Genomic DNA, 25,533 nt, shown 5'->3' on the forward strand with positions numbered 1-25,533 from the left:
CTACAAATGGAACTGGAAAGGTTTAGACGAACTCAACACCATCTCTTCCCCGTATTCCAGCAACAACATGCTCGGCCTGTGTTCAAATAAGGTATAATGTCATCGGGGCATGAGGAGGTGCTTGATTTTGTTTGACTAAGAGTAAAGCACATATGTAACTCTCCTTAATGACTGCACTGATTAAAGCATGATGATTTTATTTAAGTAATATGAAGTTCCGAGTTTTAGTTGACGTACTGATGATTGCTAGTTGCTTATGCGTTGAAACTACAAGTGCTTCTAAGTCCTGAAAAGGACTGACATTCAGGTTCAGTGTAGCCATCAGGTTACATGTACGGAAAAGGCTTTCTCTGCATTGAGTCACAGGCTTGTCTTTTTCGCTATTCAAGTTACTACCAAAGTTTCTGCTGGATCTTAAAGTGACCCTGGTATCAGTTTCCACTGTTAAAAAGTCCATTTCTCTGGATAGGTGTCTTTTATGAATCATCTCCCACCTCCAGTAAAAAGGATGTAATCTGGCTTCTACACCGTGACCTTAGAGCAATGTGCTATCTAAAATGAGTAGGACAGGGCAATTCTTCACAGTCCTAATACTCCAAATACTAATACACCCTGACCCAGTACTCAGGTATCCTGAGTGCAGCATTAAGCTTTTCTCTTTCTCAACAGTTTCTTCATCCAAGAAGCTCCCCATAAATGGTATTCCTTCTCAATGCGGTGTTTTTGAAGTCCACGTCCACCTGGCTGCAGTGGTCCAAACCTATTTCAGAAAGTGGTATATTGTTCACGCTCAGAGGTATTATCTGAGTCAATCTTAACAGAAGATCCCAAGGCAAACCAGAGTATAGAATTCATCATCCAGCCACTCATACAGGTGGTTCTTACAGAGCAAGGTTAAGACTGTGGACAAAGCAGCTGGCAAGGCACGAGTTGTGCCTATTCAGTGAGTAAACAGAAAGCTCATATTATGTCAACCTGGTCTGGTGGGGCAGCTGGGCGTTTTCTATTCATATGCTTGAAAATGCAATTGTTAAGCACTGGAGTGTAAGTAAAACGCGAGAACACAGTACATGAAAACACACGTAGAAATGTGGTTCTATAATATTATCAGGAGCAACAAGAATAACTACATTATACGGCTGCACTTTATAAGGGTTTTTTGGTTTTCATTTCTATTTCCTGCAAGTCACAAAGGTGTGTGTGCGCGCGCAGTCAGCTCAGAATCTGTGAATCAGTGCAGAGGTTTGGGATGAGAAATTTGGGGTCCAAATCAGATAACAGCTGTATGACCATGGCCAAGTCAACAGACTTCAGCGTTCACATCTGTAAATTGGGGGTAACTCTATCTTACTAAAGAAAAGAACACAACAAGACTTTGAAAACTATAAAGCACCTTAATGATTTTTAAATCATTACTGCTTGAAGTGGGTTAACAGTTTGCATTTTTGTCTTTTGACCATAAAACCAGTCAGAAAAAAAGAAGTCAATTAAAATTTTCCCTTAGTCAAAAGTTGGTTAACATGAGTGCTAGCTTGTCAGTGAATTTCAGTTCTGAGACATGCAGACTACTTCTTTCATCCCTCATAACAGAAATGATGAAGAGGTGTCTGCGATCAGACACCCTTACTTTTCAGCCTTCAGTATTATCATTATACGTACGTGTGTGTGTGTATATCTATATCTATCTACCTATCTATCTACCTATCTATCTATCTATCTATCTGTATCTCAGTATCACAAAGGGCAAATAGTTGTGTTCCTGATACATTACTGAAGAGCACATCTTCACTCTGAAGGCAAAGAAGAAGTGGTGACATGGGATAGATGGCATATTCTCAGAGAAAGTTCCTAGCAGTGATCTTGGCATTTAAGTATCCATCAGTAATGGGGCAGAGGCAGCATAAAGCCTGCAGTGCAGTTAGGTGTAGCAAAATGAAACACTTTAACAAAGGGAGTGGCCTCACCTTCTTCTGGACAAACAAACCTCTTAACTATGATCTTGAAATGCAATCTGAAAAGTAATCACTATGTAGGAAATGGCACCCATCTTATGCTCTGTATGTTACTTATAAGTTACAGAAAATGATAGATAAAATAAAACGTTACCCTACTTCCTATGTCACATGCAACCACCTACATAATGAGCATATGGTAGACTGGAAAGTGCACTGAGTTAGGAGAATTAAGACACAAATTTAAGTCAAGACTCTGTCACTTATTAAATTCTGAGATTGGGGCATTCTGATTAATTTCTCTGAGGGTCAATTTTCATATGTGTAAAGCAGAATCACAACATGTCACACAATTGCTATGGGAATTGAATGAGAAAAATATATGCAGAAGAGTTTTGCAAACAGTAAAGCACTCTACAAATGATAGGCTTATTACTGGAGAAAAATTTTCACATTTAGGAAGTAGTATCATTCCCCCTGCCCTGAAGTTTCTTTTGTTTGCTCTGAAGCATCTTAATCCTTTGTAATTTCAAATCTATCGGAGATTGCCATTTTTTTTTTTTTTGGTCATATGGACTGGCAGGATGGCTGATTTTCTACTCACTGTACATCCTTAATACATATGTCCAGCACTGCATGTTTTGATTGGTGTTATAGGAAGGCTTCCACAGAGAAAAGGAGATGCACACATCTTTTGTGTTTCTCCAGCAAAGGTCCAAAAAGTCCCCAAAGGCGAAAATGGCTGAGGAAAAATATGATATCATCTAGTGCAAGAACAGAATTTTTATTAACTATGAGCCTCTGCAGTGCCACTTAGAGGACCACAAGTGATGAGAAATGGATTCGTCATGCCTTTTGGGCATACGTTGAAACTCCTTCTCTGGAGGGAAGCCTGGAGGTCGGAGGGCTCTACCATTGCCAAAAGGGATTCTACCGCACAAACTGCTGGGCCAAGGCGGCTGTTTCTCAGGGACTCTGGGTTGTCTCTCCTCACCACTGGCACCTGGTCAGGACCATCCATTTCACCCTGACAGGCTTCAACAGCTTTGCGTATCCAAGGTAAGCGTTTGGAGTCTGAATAACTTCACTCCCAGAAAGTTTCTGGATTACTAAACCTATGAGAAACGTCTCACCTTCCCCCAAGTGATCTTCAAGATCTGCATAAAACTATTTCTCTGGGATGGGGGTGTCGTGTTGTCTCCAGAGTGAACACCCTAATAATGGATGTGCTGTGGAAAGGTCAGTCTGATAGCTGTGTGCAAGAGGGGCTGGGGGGACAGGAAGTGATCAAGGCAGTTGCAGTCATCAGGGTGAGAAAGGAGGAGTGCTTTATAGAAGTATGGGAATGTGGAGGAAGGCCTGGTATGAAGGATGCTAAATAAGTGGGTCTGACCAAACATGGTGATTTGCTAGATGTGACCAGAAGCGAAGACAAAGAAGCTATGGTGGTTTAGTGTTCTGGGCAACTGGGTGGAGGGAACCATGCAGGGATGAACGTTACCCAGTATTATACAAAATAAAGATAAGACAGAACTGCATGTTCACTGTGAATACAGTTCTGTAATATCAGTGTATCTTATGTGAGGAGGAGCTGGAACGTAACAGGCAAAAAAAAAAAAAAAAAAGTGCTTATTTTCTTAACTTCTCTCTCTGAAGTTTTTCCCTAATGTTTTCATGCATAAAAGCTTAATTTTACAAATTTTCTCTTTTAAAAGAAACATTTTGCCTACCTGCTCCACACTCCTGAAAGGAACTTTTGCTTTATAGATGGCATTATAGTAGGGATTAGAGAATCTATGAGGTCACTCTTGCTATTGTTTCTCCAGAAAATAGCCCTTTACGTATATCTTGTATATGCTACCTTGCCAATGTATCACACAAACTTATACCTTTGTTTGAGAATGTCTTTGATGAGCCATTAACTACAAAGAAGAAAGCGTTAGTCAAAAGATAACCCATTGATATTGGCTAATTCCCATCTCAGATGACTGTAATATTGTCAATTATTAACATGGATTACTGGAGGAAAAAAAAGGCAAAGGTGTGAAGAATGCTGCAGCTGCAGGTATAATACAGCTTATGGGGACTCTTACAATAAACAGAGCTATGAAGCACAGCATTTGACACAGCTATTTTATATTTGGATGAGCATTTTTCTTCATAAGTTTTAAACGATCAACTCTCTTGTACACACATTTGTACATTTTATGAGACCATTTTGAACAATTCCTGAAGAGTCAAATGAACACAGTGATTTAGTTCATTTATAAAATTTTAAGAAATGAAAACTGTTTCCATTATTATCTAATTTTTACTATGAAATGAAAAGCATGTAGTTCCAAGCTTGTATATAACACAATTTGACCAATTCCCTAAAGTCTTTGTTATGGTGAAATTTTACTGAATTTTATTGCACTGAAACCAGTGGATCATTGGAATTGAATTTGTCAGATCACTATAATAATACTATCTGGATAGAATTTTATCTATATGAACTCTTACGGATTGAATTCGTATTGATTTATATGAATTCTTCCTAATAATATGAGTCATTTTTATTGTTAGTATTGTTTTTTAATATTTATGAAATCATGACAATGTGGAATTCCACCTTCTAATGAAATTTCCCATCTATAACCTAGGAAGATACTAAGTATATAAACACCATGATTGCTTATATGGGAATTTTTTCTTTCATCTTTCTATTCTCCATCTTATTTACTGGTAAACTTAATGTAAAACCAGGAAGAAAAATTATTGCTTTAGACTTGTCTCTGAAAAGATAAAAAAGTTTTTTCCATCTTTGCAGCTTGGGGAGAGGGAAACTCTAGAGGTTCATTGAAGTGTAGTAACTTAGAGACTAGTCCCAACTCTAGTTTCTGTAATTACCTACAGATGGACAAATCCACTAATGGTGATTGAGGTCAACTTCTTTCACCAAAAAACAAACCCTGGAGTTCTAATTATAACTTTTCTTGGGAAGGGGCAGATATGCTCCTGTCAGAACTAATAGTCATATCATTTATTCTTTCTCTCGGATGATTACCAGGAGTTTTTGCAGGATTAAAAAATATATTTAGTTACAAAAAAAAAAATAATGTAGAGACTAGTCAGCTGGCTCGACTAGTAGCCGGATGAAGTGTCTAATAGAACCAAACCTCTGCCCCTCTGGCATCACTGGGAAGTACAAGACTCCAATGAGAAATATATTTTAAAGTCAATTTACATGGCGTTGCTCAGTTTCTCCGAGGTCACCATGGCTGTGAATTTTTTAACAGGGAGATGATCTACAGCCAAAGTAACATGAGCGTTGACTTTTTTAGCTTCATTTTTCTCCATAGAAAACAAAGACCTCCTTTTTGTCAGGAGCACCGTTAGTCTCCCAGCTACCACCAGGGTTTGAAATCCGGGGGTCATTTTTGCATCTTCCATTGCTGTCCAGACTAACATGCACCAAGGTCTCTCCATTTATCTTCATCTCCAAGAGTGTCGACTTCCACTGCCTATTAAGTCTCTTATCTCTTCACACCTGCGTCACTGCAACAGCCTCTAGCTGGTCCTTTTGCTTTTGATCTCTTATCTCTTCAATTAATCCTGCAGGCTGCTGCCAGACGAGTCTCCCTACAACTGGGCTCTATGTCGCCCCGTTAGGAATCCACAGTTCTCCCATGTTACCATTCCTTTTAAACCCAAATTTTCCATTCTTATATTCAAAGCTCATTCACCTTATCTAGCTAAACTTTTCTCTTATTTCTGTGACCAAGTCAAGTCCTCTTGTAGCTTCTTCCCACTGTATCTCTGAGCCTTGTGTTCAGGAACATCCTCTCATTCCTGCCTAATCTGAATCTCATCAACCTGAGACAATATTAGGGTTCCTCTCTCAACCTTACTCTTGAAGTGGGGAGTCCTCAGCTAAGCCAATGGGAAAGCTAAATCTTGTAGACGGATCAACTTCAAAATCCCTCAAGGAAACACTGGGACCCAACTCTTAGCTCAGGGAGGGCAGGGAGGAAAAACCAGGGTACAGAGATAAGAGTTGGGAGCCAGGGAGATCAGTGAACGCAGGCTACAGTCAAAGCGGGGGAGATTAGCTGATCTTGAGCAGCTGTTTAGAACATCATTTAGAGTTTGATGCTTTGGTTCAGTTCAACAGGTATTTCTTGGGTGCTTTCTTTGCAGGTACAGTACCTGGTGCTGGAGATCTAGCAGTAAACCAGGCAGACATGGTTTATAGAGCATGTTTGCTAAAGGGTAGTCAGTCAAATCATTACAATGAAGTGTTAGGTAACAGGAAATGCATGGTAGAAGGACCTAACCTAAGTTTCAGTTTTCTTTGAGATCTAGATCTGGATTTCAAACTGCCTATGTGACATCTCTACTGAGTTGTTCTTCCTTAAACAAGACATTTGGTTTTGAAAATGTTCAAGACCAAACTCATTATCTCCCCAAATGTCATGCTCTACCAGCATTTCTTATCTCAGTGATGGGTCTCAGTAAATATGTGATTATATAAACCAGGAACTTAGGAATCATCCTCCACACCTCTTTCTCCTTCATTCTTTGTAGCCAATTCATTACCAAATACTGCTAATTTCATCTAAAAATTTCTCAAATCCATTTCCCATTCTCCATCTCCACTGCCCCCATCCTGACAAAGGTCTCCTTTCTCTCCTAGACTATTTCAGTAACACAGATCCAATCACGCCCTTTCCTATTCAAAATCTTCCAGTGGATTCTCACTGCTTTTACAATAAAGACTAAAATTCGTGACATGTCCGAAAGAGCTTTCAAGGGGTCTGGACCCCACCCGCCTCACTAGGCTCTTCTTGCACTTTTCCCGCCACATGCTTCCTGCTTTGGCCACACTGATCTTGTTTCTGATCCTTGATGTACCAGCTCCCCTCTCCCCGCACCATCACTGCAAGGTTTTGCACATGTAGTTCCCTTTGTCTGGAAAGTTCTTCCCTCTTCTCTTTGTCTAATCAACTCTTACCTTTGCAATATGAACAAGATACCCTTTTCTCACCTACAGTTTCCTCATCAGGAAAGTGGAGACAAGTTCCATCTCCCAGGTAACGAGGGAATAGACAACCAAATGCATAGGGAAACACTAAAAAAGTCTGACTGGTCAACACATGAATAAATATTGCTCTCGTCCCTTCCTCAATTTCTTTATTTCTGTTCTGAAGCATTACTAGTTTTCCTTCTTTTTGTAAACCTCCATAACCATATACCTAGAGGTACTATTCGTTTCTGTCAAGTTCCTTCCCCTCACATTAGTGCATTCTGTTGCGTGCCCATTCTCTGTAGTGGATTCGCTCAGGGAAGCACGATAGCGTAGTACTAAAACTGGCAGGTTTTGGAGCCAGAAAGACCAGAATTTTTATCCCAGACTTACCTCTAGCCTGACTCTATTAAAGCCAAATGACCTTGAGAAGGTCAATGAACCTTTCTGAGTTTTCTCCTTCCTCATCACTAAGGAAGGGATAATCTTGGCTCCCACCTCATGAGGTTTCTTCGAGGGTGAAGTGAGATGATGCAGGTAAGAGTTTTAATAAATATCGACGGCTCCTGCTTTTATAACTGTGGGTGTTTTTGATTTTGTCCTTGTCCTGTTCCTATACTTTGCTGCTTCTTTTTTTTTTTTTTTGCGGTACATGGGCCTCTCACTGCTGTGGCCTCTCCCGTTGCAGAGCACAGGCTCCGGACGCGCAGGCTCAGCGGCCATGGCTCACGGGCCCAGCCGCTCCGCGGCATGTGGGATCCTCCCGGACCGGGGCACAAACCCGTATCCCCTGCATCGGCAGGCGGACTCTCAACCACTGAGCCACCAGGGAAGCCCCCCTTTTGATCTTTTAATCTTATCCTCTCGGTTACCTCCCGTTGCTTTCTTTTCTTCTGCTCCTTGTCTTCTGTTACTTCCTGCCCACTGTTTAGCCTGGGTCTGAAACCCAATAGGCTCCTGGACATTAGCAGTGGAGAACTGCTGCTGGTTCCAGGCTTGCCTTACTTTCTGCTCGGCACTGCGAGCCCTGCCTCTTCCTTCTCACCTCCTCTTCCTGCTTATTCTCTTTCTGGATTATTAGTAGCAAAACCCTACTATGAAGAGTTGAGGTGAAGTTATTGACATTTCACAGGGTCCAAGGAGGGGGGTGTCTGTAGCCCTTAAGCTGACGTCACAATAAGATGCTCAGGCAGATCTTGTTCCAGGCAGGAGTTATATATTCTTCTCGGCTTTTAAAATAATGTCTTGTACTCTAAAGAAGATTATTGGCTAATTGGAGAATAGAGAGAATGCTAAAGACATGTCTAATTCTCCCTTCATTTTCTACTTACCAACTCATTATTTTTGTGATTGTGCATTTTCCACAGTTAGTTTTGCTAGTGCAGACTTGGCATGAAAATCAACATGTATTAAGTAATATCCTGGTTAACTGGACAAACGTGAATGTGTCATTCTCTTTGATCACCTTGAACTTCCACTAATGACAGTGAGGTGCTTGAACATCATTAATGACAATCAATAAGTGAAGCAACGATTTTTTTTCATAGATCGATTTCTTAACTATTATTATTATTATTTTCGGTATGCGGGCCTCTCACTGCTGTGGCCTCTCCCATTGCAGAGCACAGACTCCGGATGCGCAGGCCCAGCGGCCATGGCTCATGGGCCCAGCCGCTCCGCGGCATCCTCCTGGACCGGGGCACGAACCCGTGTCCCCTGCATCGCCAGGCGGACTCTCAACCACTGCGCCACCAGGGAAGCCCGATTTCTTAACTATTAATACAAAGGTGTGAGGTTATGGGAGGGTTAAGTTTTGAGTTTCCATCAAATCACTGTAATCTGATCCCAGTCCGTAAATGACTATAATGCCCAAAGTTTTTTGGTGAAATCCAATTCACTGTGAATTCTGATTACATTTCCTATTCCTTTCCAAAAAACAGAAAGGAAATTAAGTTATATTTGATTACATTACAAAAGGCCAACTGGTGTCTGGGCTGTCATTGCCTTGTCAGAAGCCTAACGTACATATTGTACAGGGGCAGGCTCTGGGCTACCGGGCTCTGGCACGTGGACAAGCCCTCTTATTCTTTAGCTGAGCCGTTTGTAAGCAACAGCAGAGAGTTCAAAGAACACAAATGTACCTATGTGTTTTCATTATGAACAAAGCCAAATATTTGTTGTTTACATGGAATCAATGAAAATTACATCCCTTGAAATATAAGTATAATTTGTTTCTTACTCAGAGCAAGGTTACCAAGTTCAATATAAATCAAGTTTCTTAAAGTTTATTCAATGAAGCCAAGTCTGTATGGGTGGGGCAAAGTATACCCATGATCTATTTCAGTAGTTCTCAACCATTTCTGGTTTGTAGACTGCTTTGTTCATGTCATAGATGCTAAAAATTTTAATTCTCAAATGCACCATGTATAGAAATCCCCTGAGGATTTTGTTAAAATGAAGCTTTTGATCAAGCTAGACAGAGATGGGGCCCAAGGTTCTGCATGTCTCGGGAGGTGTTGATGTTGTCGGTCCATGGACACATTCGAATAGCAGGATAATACAGCATGTGGCCTCCTAACTTTATCTGCCCCAGACTGTCGGTAGAACTAATAGGTAGATGTGAGCTATTTCAATTAAGCACAAACAAGGCGACTTTTTGAATAAAAGGCCCATTACTTTTATTTCATATTAGTTTATACTGGAATGCAAAATATGGACTTTGCTATTATTTCAAGTTTGAAGAGTTCAGGAGGATATTTGCAAATCATCTTAGGACACTCATTTTCCCAATCTTCATTTAGGAAGCACTTACCTATATCATTAAACCAGTTAGAAAACACTGATGTTTGGGTCTCCTACTCAGAGGTTCTGATTTTCATTGGTCTGGGGTGCAGCCTAGGCTTCCGGACTCTCCAGATGATTCTTCTTTGCAGCCGGAATTGAGAAGCCCCCCTTTAGAAGTTGCAAAGCCAGGAATGCATATGGGTGATGCACTCCCAGCCCCTGGGGAATGCAGAGTGCTTCTTAGAGAGTGAATGAATAATACAAGGAAAAGAATAAAGTGGAGAAAAATAGAGTGAATTCAAGAAAGAGAAAAGAGGAACCATTAAAAAAAGGGCTAAGTGCAGGTCTAAGGGTTGACTGTAGTCCAAGAAGAGCCGGATAGGTAGCTGAACGGAAGCCTCCCAGGTGTCATGGGTGAGACAGGCTTCACCCTCTTTGTTATTTGTATTGATATGAAAGTAGCACGGAGGCTGAAGTACGCATGCAGAATGAATGCACAATGGATAAGGAATGCACGTTTGCAATGACCATTAGACTCAAAGCTGTTTTTATTTTTGGAACTGCTTGAAGGAAGTGGGAGAAGTACTATTAAACACCTTGCATCTGGGACAACAGTAAAACTTTAAAAGGGCTCACAGTAGCCCAAACCTCCAGAGTGGGTAGGGGACTCCTTTGGTTGGTACAATGCAGTTTCTGTGGGGTTGGTGGTTAAGTGTAGGTTTTTTTGAGTCATATCTTCATGCTTGTACCAAAGTAGCACAAAAAATGTAAGTGAGACAAAGTGTCATAGCTGCACACACTGCCAACATTCAGCACCTCACACGGTCTGCCGTGCTCTGGGCGAAGGGACCCCGGACAAACATTACGTAACTGGCCGATACAATCCGGTGTGCACTGGGGGCTGAAGATCTATCTCGATGCCTCAGTTTGGATGCGATAAGTATCCTGCTAGAAAGTTAACCCTTGGCTTTTTCACAGGGAACACATATTTATAAGGTTTCAAAAGTCATTGTTTTTGTGAACCAGACACCAAATGCAAGAGACACCTGGTGAACAATAAATATCTAGACGGTAAGAAACTAAATCTGAACACCTTGATCAGAGAGGCACCACCCAGTTCGAGCGAACAAAAGATTCATGGTTTTCGCTTTCTCAAAGGGTTCACTTCTGTGGGTGTTCTGTTTGTGATCTTCTTTCAGCTGATAGTGGCTTTTGGTTACCAACTCTTATCCTTCTATCTTCTGCCTGCCTCACAGCTGTTTAAAGATCCTATTGGCCACTGCTATTATCTCGTTTTTCAATTCAGCCATTAGACCCCGTGCTCTGACACAGATAACCCACCTCCAGGGTGTTTTGCTGTTCTGGCTGGTTTTTTCCTTCAGGAAAAGGCTTGTGCCACAAAGGGGGAGTGATACTGTGATGTCATTACAGAGTTCCTGAAAATGCAGCAGACCTACCCCCTGCCACAAAGGGGCTCTTGTGGGCTTGTTTATCTCTAGGCTGGTGAGAACCTAGGAAGTCACTTTGTTCGACTGGAATAAAAAGCTTAAAATGGTCTCAAGTACAGATTTGCTTTCATTAAAAAGAAGAAAAAAGATCAAAGGAAGAAAGTAGCATCTCCAGATCTCACGTTCCTCCTTCTCTTGTATCACTTCAGTAAAAGACATTAAGCAAACTATGTGTAATTGTTAACCGATGTATTCTTTACAATGATGTTCAACGAGTCTGCAATATTTATTTGTCTTTTTTATGCATTTATCTCCCTCATCATTCTAGACCAGAAACCACTATTTTGTTTGACAGATGAGGACCTCCAGTGTAAGTAAGATGAAAACATATATCACACATGTGGATACTGGAAATCATGCAACATTTCCAATATACTTATACATTCTGATGAGATGCAGATACTGATCAAGAACTCATGGCATAGTGTTGCCAAATAATCACTGTGAACCACTGCTTACAACCCAAGCTCCAAAACATCTAGCTGGTGAGAAAGTTCTTTGTGTGAGGAATAACTACTTTTTATTCATTCAGAGGTTTTAAATCAGAGGAGGGTGGAAACTCCTGATGGAAAAGTAGTGGATTCAGAGTAAAGGAACACCAACACCATTGCTGTGTGTGTTTGTGTGTCTGTGTGTGGTGTGTGAATCTGAGGTATGTGTGTGTATATCTGTGGGACTGTTTGTGAATATGTTTGTACGTCTGTGTGTGGCGGTGAGGAAGCTCCTGGTTAGTAGACTTGCCCAGTATGACTTTAAGAGATACCATTAGATCTTAGCTTCCTGAATTGAGGACCCCTGGTATACATACAGAACTCAAAAAATTAAGCCTTTATTTGACTCAGCAAAATTGCATTACAGGGCAGCTCAGATAATCTAAAAACAGAAGAAACTGAAGATGCCAAGAGGTCTAGATTTTGACTATCATTTTTCTAGATAAAAGGAGAAAGTATTATTCCTGATTTGAATTCAGGAGCTAAAATACTGTATAGGGGAGTATAGGACAAGATCCTGGATTTTTGTCCTGTGATACCAACATATACAAGAGGCTTTTCATTGTATGTTTTCTGATTAAGTCTCTGCCCTGAAACCTCAAACCCCAACACTGGTCTCTCTCATACATACTGTTTAATGAGGATGCAAAGAATTGTTGCTCTAATAGAAACTCTCACTGGCAACTTATTTAGGTATGGTCCCCACCCAAGGAACTTACTAAAATGGTCATTTGGACATTTCAATGCTCCTTCCCAAACTGAGAACACGTTGGAATTTCAGCTATACTTACAGTGATTGAAGGCTTCGCAAATTCTGTAGAGCTTCTGTGGGTACCTGTCTTAGATGATTATTCTGCAGCATGCTGCACATTGAAACAAATGAAAAAAAAACCATTAAAGACAGCAATAATGAACAATAACTGGCATAGCAGTGTCAGGCACTGTTCTAGGTGTCAGGGAAACAGCTGAGCATCAGGCACAGCCTTGGCCTGTGAGGAGTGACAGATAATTTAAAATTAACAAATGATATATAACTTGAGACAAGTGATAGGTACTATGAACAGAAAACAAAACATGGATTTGGGATAGATGGTAACAAGGGGTGAGAATTTTATTCTAAAGGTGGTCAGAGAAGCTCTCTCTTAGGAGGTGATATTTGAGTAGAGACCAGAATGGCGTCATGGAACAAAACATGGGAACATCGGGAAAGTTACTGAGGAAGAGGGAAGAACAAGTGCAAAGGCCTCGAGGCCGGAGCTTGCTTGACTTGTTAAAGGAGGAGCAAAGGGTCATTGTGACTGAGGAGGAGTAACTGAGAGCAAGAGATTGGGAGACAACCTAAGGACATCTCATGAAGGACTTGCAGGCTTTATTTTAAATGTGGTGATAAACTCTTATTGAAGGGTTTAAGTGGGGGGGAATGATGTGATCTTATTTATGTTTTAAAAGGATCACTGTGATGACAATTAGATTAGACAAAATGGAAATAAGGATAAGAGTAGGAGGATATTAAAGATCTTCTCCCTCCTTGTGCACGATCATATTTTGATATAAAGTAATGCTTCTTGTGAACAATTACACTTTTGCTCACCTAGGTTCAACAGTTCTGATCAGAACATGGGGACTACAGAATGGAGACACCTGGCAACAGTGAAATAAAATATATCATTGCTAGTGGGAAATAGTATGGAAAAATTCCCACTAGATTTCTTATACTTTGCTACCTCATTCATAAATGTTTATAGCGCAATAATTTCACAGCCACTCCGCCCAACCCCCAGCCAGTATTTCATGGTCTATGTAAGCCAGAGGCAGGAAAGTATTTTAGGAAAGCATTTTTAAAAGACATTTTAAATAAATATTTCTACTTATTAGGTCACAAATTTATACTTGGATTTTCAGAAATAATTTGCCTGGTTCTCTCATCTCCACAATTGAAGTCTCTTTTCATCAGATGACTACCTGGGATTCAACGCCAGGTATGTCTGACTCCAAAGCTTGATGTACTTTTTCCACTGTCCCTTGCAGCATTCTCTTGAGGAATAATCGTACAAATTCTCAGGTTGTACGCCTTTCACAGTATGATTAAGAGCATGGGTTCTCGGATCTGACTACCTCTTCCCTGCCAGTAGCCCCGTGGCCTCAGGGAAATCATTCAATCTCTCCAGGTCTCAGTGATCAGTAATAATATACACCCCCAGGGCTTATTGTGATGATCTAATGAGCGAAAGTACATAGAACAATACCTGCTGCCTGGTAAGCATTCAATAAAGGTTGGCCCTTTCTGTATAAATTGATAAGTACTCTTCTCAAAACTAATGATATAGTGACATTTTAATTAATGAGAAAATAAAATTGGCCAAAAAAAAAATCTCTATGCCAGTGGTTCTCAAACTTCAGGGGTCATCAGAATTCACTGGAAGGCTTGTTAGAACACTGTTTTCTGTGTTCCACCCTCAAAGTTCCTGGTTCAGTAGATCTGGGTATGGGCCAGAGAATTTGCATTTTTAACAAACTCTCAGGTGATCTTGGTGCTGCTGGGCAAGGCACCACACACTGAGAACCACCCTATGCTCTGCTAAGTATTTCTAAGAATATTTTCACCTGAACTTGAGGCTACATTGAGATTGGAGATAAGGTCTAAGTTTTGAGTCTTGGCAAGCAAACCATTTACCCTTCTTGACCGTTGGACTTTTATCTGTGGGATGGGAACAGAATAATACCATCTGATTGATAAGTTGTTTGCGGATTACAATATGAAGGCATTTATTATACTTTCATATATGCAAATATGAGCTCATATCAAATAAGACGTGTAAAATATTTGGAGATCATAAAATTTATGCTCTTCTCACCATGGCTGAGATTCTGTTTTCTAAGGATCATAATTCTGTCACTTGTAATCCAACAGTTTTTTTTTTTGTGGTACGCGGGCCTCTCACTGCTGTGGCCCCTCCCGTTGCGGAGCACAGGCTCCGGATGCGCAGGCTCAGCGGCCATGGCTCACGGGCCCAGCTGCTCCGCGGCATGTGGGATCCTCCCGGACCGGGGCACGAACCCCTGTCCCCTGCATCGGCAGGCGGACTCTCAACCATTGCGCCACTAGGGAAGCCCAATCCAACAGTTTTAAACAGGTAATTTCATTATTTTAAACTTGGATTCAATTAACATTTCATATATCAAAAGTCTCAAAATATGTTGGTTCTTTATGAACAAAGTCAAGATTTAGAGAGACTTCACACTTCAATTACCGGTTAGGTAATTGGGAAAATTGTAGCTTGAATGCCGTATTTTGCATAATTTACCTAAATATTAAAAGTTTACGTTTATATGTTATTTTATACCTTTCCAAGCAGTTTGAATTTATGATATAATTTTAACTTGACAGAAATGTTTTCAAAGTCACTCACTAATTGTATGATAAATTTAAGTGATAAGATACAGATAATAGACTTAATTGATGTGTAAACTTTGTAGGTAATATATTACTGGCTCAAAGTGTGTACCGAACTGTCCTCCTATGCTTTGCTAACCAGACAGTGAAACTCTTATAATGTGGTCTTTCTAGAATATTGGAAAACTGGAGTAGAGGATAAGAGATATTTAAATGGCTTTTCTTCATTGAATAGTTGCAAGGTTTCTCAGTAGCTCTATATATCTACCTTCAGAAAATGGAACTTAAACAAGCTTTACTAATGATACCTTTTAAAGCTACCCCTGAGCTACCTCCCAGCAATTTAATTTTCAACCACTTCTACCAGTTAAATACCAAAAATATAATTACAGAAAATCACTTAAGTCCTGATCTCTCCTTGAATAAAGAACTTTTGTTTAATTACTTTCAAATGACAAAACAAGAGCAAATTATCTCCATTATAACCTTATAGGTCTTCAGTGAGTTAATTAGAAAATCCTGTTTTTGTTTAAGATATTCCAGTGGGAAACAAAACAATTAAAGGATTCATAGCACTATGGAGTGCAATTAGAACAGAGCATTCACAACATGGTTGCAGAATTCTTTTATAAATAATCCTTTATTCAATGCAGCAAGTACAAGCAGAATGTACCACGAACCACGAACTGAATATGGGCTTAGGCACTTACAACTTCATTTTTATCATTCACATATGGGTGAGAAAAGAAAATGAAACATTATCTCTAGGGGCAAAGGATGACTTCATATTTTCTTAATCTCTTTCCCTGAGGAGCTTTAAAACTGTAAAATATTCTCAATTACATACAGTGTCCCCAAGCTACTTTAACAATAAATTTTTTTTTTTTTTTTTTTTTTGGCCAACAGGACTAAATAAGGTCAAGTACAGGTACTGTGAAGCAGGTGAGAGGAAATTATACGTTGAAAGAGGACTCTGTAACAATGGCTTGATCCTTAGGTATTTCTTCTGCCTACTTGTCCTATGTTTAGATATCAAGTAGCTATCCAGGCTCTTTTCTGGGAAGGAGAGAATTTTAGTTGTGACTTTCCTATGGTTAGTTTTATCCATCACCTCCATGTGGCTTTGGTTCTGGTGCTGGTGGCAAGGGGATAAGCCATTCCTCGACTGAATGGCCTACACAAGAAAATGAACCTTTGTTGAGGATAGCCTGGTTCAGAATTCCATGGGACTGGGTATTTTGCAATACTAAGCCAGTAACCTTTTATGAGGCCAATATTTATAGGGATAATCATCTTAAATTTTAGTGATCTTCCAGAGCTCACAGTAACAAAATTTCTGATATAAAACAGTCCTCACCAAGGAGGGCTGTTGTTATCTTCATTTCCTATCTTCTAGGATTGGATTACTCTTATCTTTCTCTTCTTTTCCAGATCCTTTCTTACTCTCCTTATATGATCAGGGCCCCAGATGAATATTACTTGTATATTATCTTTCTCACCATGCTACAATATAATCAGTTATTTCTTTCTTCCAATGACTTTTGGACTTTATAAAACATTTGAGTCACTTTCCACAATGGTAGGACCAGGCCTGTCTTGTTCAGCATTTTACCTATAGCACTGTGGTTCTCAACCCTATTGGACCTAATTCTCCCTTTAATACCAAATATTTTGTAATGCTTCATCCATTATATTAAGACAAAATTCATAAAAATATAGCCATTTACACACATCATTTTAAAGAAAAAATATCAACATAATGTACTGCCTTAACTGTATGATAAAGGAGAAATAAAAGTAATTTATAATAAAGGGATTATATGTATTATTATATATGTGATGCTCAGATATGACTATCTTAGGAGGTATTTCTATGAAAGAGTCAGATGTTTGCCTCCACTTTTAATGAATAAGGTTGGGTATGAGAAAAGTAACATGATCACAAGTTATTCTGTGCAAGAACAGGGAGATGAGAGTAGAGGTCTAAATGGATACTAGAATAAGATCTACAGTTAAGACATATAACAGATTATACTTATTTTATGTAATGCTTTATAGGAAAGAAGGAAATAACTTTTATTAAAACAAAGATACCATACCAAGACATATTATAGATGTTGCAGTGGAGAAAATAAGAAAGTGTTACATTCTCACAAATGAGTGTTCCTTATAGATAAGAGTGATATCAAAATAATTCTCTCTCTTTTACGAGATAGGACTGAAATACCACAGAGAACATCCATCCTATCTCAAATCCATTGCACGCTGAGGTGAGCATCTGTTCTCCAGTACTTCAAGAGGCCCTTGGGAGCACACCCCGCCATAGGTAAGAAGGAATTGAGGCTAAACTGGAAAAAGAAATAGTCATGATACCACCTGCATAGAAGTTGGTTGGTAGACCCTGCCGGATAGTGGAAGAGTAATATTAAAAATGCAACAGGCTACCCCCAAATAAATAAATCATTATATAGTTATCTCAGCACAGATTTTGTATGATTGTGCTCCCAACATTTTAAAAGGCCATATACGAAATATTTATAAAGCAGACTTTGTTAATGAGATTCAAGGAGAGCCCTGTGTTTCATGTTTCTCTGCTAATTTAATGATAGTTATTTTTAAGAAGACGTTTTACAACTTCACAGTTACATAGCTTTAATTTGTTTTGTGGTTTCTGAGGTAATTCTTCTACTGCACTAATATCATTTTCAAATAAATATGTGGGTAGAAATCACAGGATGCACGATCTGTGTTAACTAGTCAATGATTTTGAGAGATTATATTTATACCATTTAATTTTTCCTGTACAGATTATTAGGCGTATGCAGAACTTCATGTAAAACCTTTCAGTATGATTACGTATGAAAGTATTATTGATTGAAGTTTGGTGTGGAGGTAGAGTCAGAAGTCAAGAGGGATGCAGGGGGATTTTTTATGCTGGGCTGAGCAGCTCATCACAGGACAAGTTACTACATGCCTATCACCTGGAAAACCAAAGATGCTTCCACAAATTTCCAGAACTTTCTGTGGCAGGGGTGATGACCATGGTTGAGAAGCATTGCTCTAACACTAAATACTTTCCAAATATTTGACAATTGATTTGCTCATTGAATACTAGTCTTTAAGTCAGCAAAATAGAGAGAAGAGTGAATACTATTCCTGGCAGGGGTCTTGCTCCTTTTGAATCCCCCTCACATTGATCATGATCCAGCTGAAGTGCAAAGTCTGAAAGTGTCATTTTCTTGCTCACATCTTTTTCTTGGCTTCTCATCATGCTTAGGACATAATAATGTCTATGCTTTTTTGACATGCCATACAGGATCCCGGTGACCAGGACCTTTTCTCTCTCTCCAGGCTCTTCTCCAGATACCTTCTCCTGAATGCTTAAGTACCACCTGCGTAGGGCTGTCTGTTCCTCCCAGGTTCCTCCTGCCTCTGTGTCTCTATGTATAGTGTCCCCTCAGTCGGCTACCTTATGTGGATGGTTGGTTCAAGGCTTGGCTTCTAGGTCAACTCTTTGGAGAAACATCTCTCCTAGGAAGTCGAATTTGAACCATCAGACTGGACAGAGTCCTTCCCAACCTCTGTAGTTCCACAGAATCAGAGCGATCTGTTCATCTGTCTTGGTCACAGTATCTTGATCCCACAATCTACCACTAGATTATAAACTCTTCAAGGGCATGGCCATACTTATTGATCTTTGTCTTTCCAGCAATAATTTGTTCAATGCCACTTTGAGTGGTGTGTGTGCATACATGCACACGTGCACACACACACACACAATCTAGTTCGGTGTATCCAATATACATTTTGTCAATGAATTAAAATAATTCATTCCAATATAATTTATTTAACAAGTTTCCAAAATACTTAGTGGTACCTATTTCGACACAGGGAAAACATCTTAGGTGTCTCATCTAAACTTGATTTATGTGATGCATTTTGAATGGTTCCAAATATTTTGCTGGATTCGTGGAAATATAGGCACATTAGAATTGGTGTTACAGCCTAGAATTTCACCACATAATGGATTAACCTTAGGATTTGGAAGTATGACAACTTAAAAATATTGCTACCTAATAGTAAAAATAACTCAAGGGTAGGGAGATCAAACCCAATCACCTAAGTAGACCAAGACCAAATAACAGTTCTGCTTTTGAATTTACCTTTTAACAAAATATTAAATTTAAATAAAATTGCTTTTTCAAATAGCCTATGTATCCCTCAGGTCAATGAAATGCAATTTCTATTAAGCAGAAATACATCAAATGCCTTTTTAGAGTTTATAACTTTTATCTCAAAGGAGATAAAATCAGGTTGTTTTCCCTGAGATAAAACTTTCCTGGTATGAATTTCAACTTGTGTTATCTATTTTCTCTACCAAGGTCCCTTTCTTTTCTACAAAGAATAAACTGAAAGAAAATTAAACAATGGGTACTAGAAGCAGGAGGTATCAGTGATAATGAGTTTTCTGATAGAAAATTAGGAAGTTGGACATTAAATAGTAAGAAAGCCCATTTTTTACAAGTCTCAATGGACTAACATTTCTCAATTAAACAACTACTCATTGTATCTACTATGCACTAGGCTTTTCTACATCTATTCATAAGTGGAACATAAACTTGATTTTTTTTTTTTTTACCTGAGCCTTATTCAGCGCATCACAAGGAAACAAGTTCTGCAAATGGTTTGAGGCTGTGATCTCATTATGTCAGCATAATAGTGATTTATTCACTTGAATCAAAATGACTCAAAAAACTCCCCCCAACTTCATAGCACAAAAGGAAGGGGAAATACGCTTTCACAAGTTTGAGTTGATAAGTTGGTTATTTAGGGGCAAGGTTTTGACATTAAGGTTAGAAAAGGAGAGATGAAGTTTTTTCACACACAAATCTAGCCAGGTATCACATGTTTCTATGGTATCAAGGAAGGCAGACTGGAATTTAGACGAATTATCTCATGACTCTAAATAGTTTATTGGAGGAACTCAATCTTTACAAGTTAATTAGCATCCACTTGACACTAAAATCAGAATTATAACAAGCAATACTCGGTTTACTTACAGAACTTTAAGACTGTAAAGGCCAGCAAATGCTCCCTTGGGAATGTATGTCAAAGCGTTTCCGGCAAGACGTCTGCGGGTTTCAAGGGAGAGGAGGGAGAGTAAGCATAGCTCTCTTCATGTGGAATTCATTTAGTTGTTAAAAATGCAATACAATTATGTGCAGACCACGAATGCCAAAAGCAACTCTAAAGAACCTTGTTTTGTTATATTTTGCAAAAAATTTCTTTAAATCTCTAATCAAAAAGCTGGCAAAAGAAGGGCCTAAGAAGAAATATAATAAATTACCTATTTTACAATAAATCACTTAATAGCTTACACTATGTATATAAAACTCTCTATCCGTTCATCTGTTGATGGACATTTAGGTTGCTTCCATGTCTTGGCTATTGTATATAGTGCTGTAATGAACACTGGGGTGCATGTATCTTTTCGAATTATGGTTTTCTCCGGATATATGCCAAGGAGTAGAATTGCTGGATCATGTGGTGGTTCTATTTTCAGTTTTTTAAGGAAACTCCATACTGTTCAAAACAGAAACAGACTCACAGACATAGAAAACAAACTTATGGTTACCAAAAGGGAAAGGTGGGGGGGAGGGATAAATGAGGAATTTGGGATTAACACATACACACTACTATATATGAAATAGATAACCAACACGGATCTACTATATAGCACAGGTAACTCTACTCAATATTCTGTAATAACCTATAGGGGAAAAGAATCTGAAAAAGAATGGATATACGTATATGTATAACTGAATCATTTTGCTATACACCTGAAACTAACACAACATTGTAAATCAGCTATACTCCAATATTAAAAAAAATAAAACTCTCCTTTAAAAATTTTTTTTATACAAAAAGTAGGCAAGGGAATAGAGAGGGAGCCATGGGTGGTGATTGTGAGGGCAATGGGCTATTATTTACAGGTACGACGGTTGATGGTCGGGGAAACCCCTCTGCTGAGAGGGCATTTGAGCAGAGGACTGAGCCATGCAGGGACCTATGTGAAAGGAACAGTGGTACAAAAGGCCTGAGGAGGGAGTGTGCCTGGCGTGATCCAGAAACTGCAAGAAGACCAGCATGGCTGGAGTGGAATGACCAAGGGGAGAGTGACAGCAGGTGAGGTTGGAGCAGTGTCCAGAGTCACTCCACACAGGGCTCTGGAGGCCACAGTAGGGACTTTGAGCAGGGGAGTGATGTGATCAGTTCTGTGTTTTAAAAGGGTCCTTCTGACAGGACCCTTTTCTTTTTTTTAAATAAATTTATTTATTTATCTATTCATTTATTTATTTTTGGCTGCGTTGGGTCTTCATTGCTGTGCGTGGGCTTTCTTTAGTTACGGTGAGCAGGGGCTACTCTTCGTTGTGGTGCGCGGGCTTCTCATTGTGGTGGCTTCTCTTGTGGAGCACGGGCTCTAGGCGCACGGGCTTCAGTAGTTGTGGCGTGCGGGCTGAGTAGTTGTGGTGCACAAGCTTCATTGCTCCGCGGCATGTGGGATCTTCCTGGACCAGGGCTCAAATCTGTGTCCCCTGAGTTGGCAGGCGGATTCTTAACCACTGTGCCACCAGGGAAGTCCATGACAGGACCCTTTTAAAGGGGGAATAGACTTTGGGGGCAAAAGTGGAAGCACAGGAGGCGACTAGAGCAGTTCAAACAGGAGCTGCTCGTGTAACACAGCTGTGGTGGAGGAGGTAAGTGGTGGAATACGGTGGAGAAGAAAGAAAAATCCCACCTGGCAAATCATTTGTGTCAAGGTGAAACGTAGGTAGCCAACATTTCATATTTATGGTTATATTCTATATAACCTACATGCATTTGATTAGTTATCCAAAGTACTATACGTAAACTGAAGGACATGGTTTGCATAGGACCGTGCTACATAAGAGTTGCTTATTGAATTAGGACAGACTCAGACTTGGTTGATGATCACAGGTGGCTTAACTGATCAGACTAAACTGACCAGGGACTGTTATTTCAGCCAAAATGTCCTTAACTATCCTGTTCATAGTCATGATTTCAACAGTACATTTTTTGATTTCTAAAACCTAGCCTGAAAATCGGGGCTTATCGACTCTTACTGCTGCTATGTGATCGAGTAGCTTGATGGTTTCTGGGTCACTGACTTTGGAAATGAAAAGGAGAAAGTAAAAACGTTCTATTTATTTATTTTATTAGTTTAAATTATTGTTAGGGTAAATACCTTTCTGTTACATTTCCTGAATCATAGCTCACTTCACATGAATTGTTTTTCTTTTCTGGGCAAGGACTTTGAGAGCCGCAGACTATATTCAGAACTAATCTGTATAACCACTGACCTGTGTTATCAGGGGAATTTGTCTTAAAACAAAGGAATTTATGACGGGCTATTAGTTATTCGTTGTGCTGGTGGAAGATATATCTCATTGTCCAAAAGCACAATTTAAGGAAATCATTGCATCCTTCCCCTCATTTCTTTACCACGTGGGATGGTTTTAGCAGTTAAAAAATTAAATACATATAAACTATAGGGAAAAAAAGACTTCTATATAAATGAGTACACAAATAGTGAGAACTGCACACAAATCTTTCCTGTGAAGATTTGAACTAACAAATCTCTGGGCAACTACGTTCCAACCCTTGAGACCCACATACCATTTGGCTGGAAGGTTTTGTTTTTTGTTTTTCTCTCTGTTTCTAAAATTATTTCACAGAAATGTCTCTTTCATCATCTTCATTTCTATAATAAGATACAACTTAATAGGAAAAACTTTTATATCTTTTTATATCACATAAAATTTTTTTATCCTTAAAGATACCCCTCCATATAGAAGATTCAAATCGTCCTATCATTGTTAGTTTTGCTGACTTAACTGCCATAAAAAGTAAAAAAAAAAAAAAAATCAGTAAGTTACAGTAGACACATTCCTCTTCAGATAAATCAAATAAGCAGAGGTTTGGCTGTTGTCACAACCAACTAAAATATTTTTGAGAATGTATGTTTCTTTGAATCTCCACAGTAATTTGAATCTCTAAAGGAATCCAAGGGTTGTTTTGTTTGTTTTTGGTAGCTTTGTTTTGTAAAATGGTGGGATGAGAGCAAAGCACTCAAGTGTGGGCCCTGATTTCTCCTCTCTGGACATTGGTCTGGAGGGAGAGAGGTGAGTGAACAAAATGGGATGAGCACTGAGAGTGGAAGAGGTACTTGACCCTGTTCTCTGATTGGGACCCTCGGGAAGATGACTGTGCAGGGAACCATGGTCCAACATCGGTCCCTTTGGCTGAGCAGTATTTTCAGAGGTAAGTGAAAGGGCCTGGTGAGTTTTAATAGGCTTTCCAGGTCATGTCTTCCAAGAACCCATTTGTCTTTTAACACTCAGTTTTTTTTTCTTTCCGTTTTTGGCTTACTTTTTTCTCACTATTAACTTGCTGCAAGACTTCACACAAGTCATTTAACTTCTCTGGACCTTATTTCACTTATTATTATTATTTTTGGCCACACTGTGCAGCTTGCGGGATCTTAGTTCCCCAACCAGGGATTGAACCCCGGGCCACCACAGTGAAGGTGCTGAGTCCTAACCACTGGACTGCCAGGGAATTCCCTTATTTCACTTACTTTTAAAAAATGATAGGGTTCTTCCACTAAAGTCTTTTTCTGCCCTACAATTGTTTTTGTTACACATGGATTTCCTCCTTACCTTCATTCTTTTCTCCCTTATCCTCCCTCCACCCATCTTTTTCTTCTTGTTTATTAAGATTTCTTTATTACACGTCACCAACATTTTTTATAACTTTCTTTTTTTTTTTTTTAGATGTTGGGGGTTGGAGTTTATTAATTAATTTATTTATTTTTGCTGTGTTGGATCTTCATTTCTGTGCGTAGGGCTTTCTCTAGTTGTAGCAAGCGGGGGCCACTCTTCATCACAGTGCGCGGGCCTCTCACTATCGCGGCCTCTCTTGTTGCGGAGCACAGGCTCCAGATGCGCAGGCTCAGTAGTTGTGGCTCACGGGCCCAGTTGCTCCGCGGCATGTGGGATCCTCCCAGACCAGGGCTCGAACCCGTGTCCCCTGCATTAGCAGGCAGATTCTCAACCACTGCGCCACCAGGGAAGCCCATCACCAACATTTTAAAATCACTTTCTCATACTTTATATCAGGAGGTAGATCAGAGGTTATTATGCCCATATTTTGAAGATATAGACACCAAAGTTCAGAAAAGCTTTATGTAAAATGAAAAACATCATCTCTTTCCTGATTTCGTGTAAGTGTAATCTAGTCCTTCCTTATGGAGCATGGAAGCTATCTAACAGTGGTGCTACTTAAATAATCAGAGCAAAATGAACTTGAATATGACAGCCCCTATGATTTAAAAGAAGACATTTCAGACTACTTAGCAATTTCATGCTGGCTCCTAGTAATTACTGCTTTATTTTCCAACTCTTGCAAAGTACATGAGATCTACAGGGCACACATTCTATACATGCTAAATTAATTTGTATCAGAAATTTGGTAAGGGCTAACGTCAGGCTTAACGGTAGTAGTTTTTCCCCTTTTCCCATTCTTAAGATCTGCCTGTTTCCAGTTTTCTGGTACTATTTTCTGTCTCGTGGTTTCCAATATTAACTTCAGTGGCTCTGTTCCTATTTCTGAATTTCTTTTTACTCTTCTGATTTATAATTACCTGAATAATTGTAGTTAAACTATCACTTAAACATAAAATTTCTGAAATGTCAAAATGTTCCCACTTGAAGAAAAATTCTCCTAAAATAAAGTTAGCATAAACCATACTAATATTGTAATCAGTGACTTTCAAAAGACAAAGTGATGCGAGCAAATACACTAGTCCATTCAGATTGACTATTCATAATTCAATTCGATTGACTAAAGCTGGGCTCTGGGTTCCTGCATACAGGAGCCAAGAGTCTGGGTCGGTGAAGTGTTAGACACAAATAGGATGAAACTCGTAGTCTGATGTAATCTCTTAATCTTGCCTCCACTGGCAGTAATGCATCATCACTGTAACCGACTAAGTTCGCCATGGTTAGGTTTGCTTTCATAAGATGCCTGTGCCAGTTGGAAGGTCCCAGATACTTAGCATTTAACCCTCTGACATTCATCTTTGGTAAGATTTCCTGAAGCCTATTCAGCAGGCTTGAATACAAGGATTATGACAAACCACGGATCTTCTCAGGGTAGAAAAAAGGGTCTTTCTTAATACGCAAGAAATTGAGATTTTAAAAAACCCTTTCTCCCCCAATAAGTTAAGCATATCTAATTGGTCAGGTCCAGCCCCAAATCATTCCTCTTAAACTGTGTATTTATGAACTGTCCATTTTGTTTTCCTTATTACATAAGA

The 25,533-nt window shown here is 39.4% G+C and overlaps 1 protein-coding gene across 3 annotated transcripts in view; it reads right to left on the reverse strand.

The window, feature by feature from the left end:
- The window catches only part of LGR5 (leucine rich repeat containing G protein-coupled receptor 5), a 119,672-nt gene that overhangs the window by 26,559 nt on the left and 67,580 nt on the right, over positions 1-25,533 (reverse strand). For all 3 annotated transcript variants that reach the window (XM_079936325.1, XM_079936324.1, XM_079936323.1), the window contains exons 3-4: positions 20,195-20,266; positions 12,532-12,603 (exon numbers count right to left, since the gene is read on the reverse strand). In XM_079936325.1, coding sequence (XP_079792451.1) covers positions 12,532-12,603; positions 20,195-20,266 — 144 coding nt within the window. The remainder of the gene's footprint in view (positions 1-12,531; positions 12,604-20,194; positions 20,267-25,533) is intronic.

The sequence above is a fragment of the Stenella coeruleoalba genome (assembly GCF_951394435.1).
Source record: "Stenella coeruleoalba genome assembly, chromosome: 11".
Taxonomy (NCBI): domain Eukaryota; kingdom Metazoa; phylum Chordata; class Mammalia; order Artiodactyla; family Delphinidae; genus Stenella; species Stenella coeruleoalba.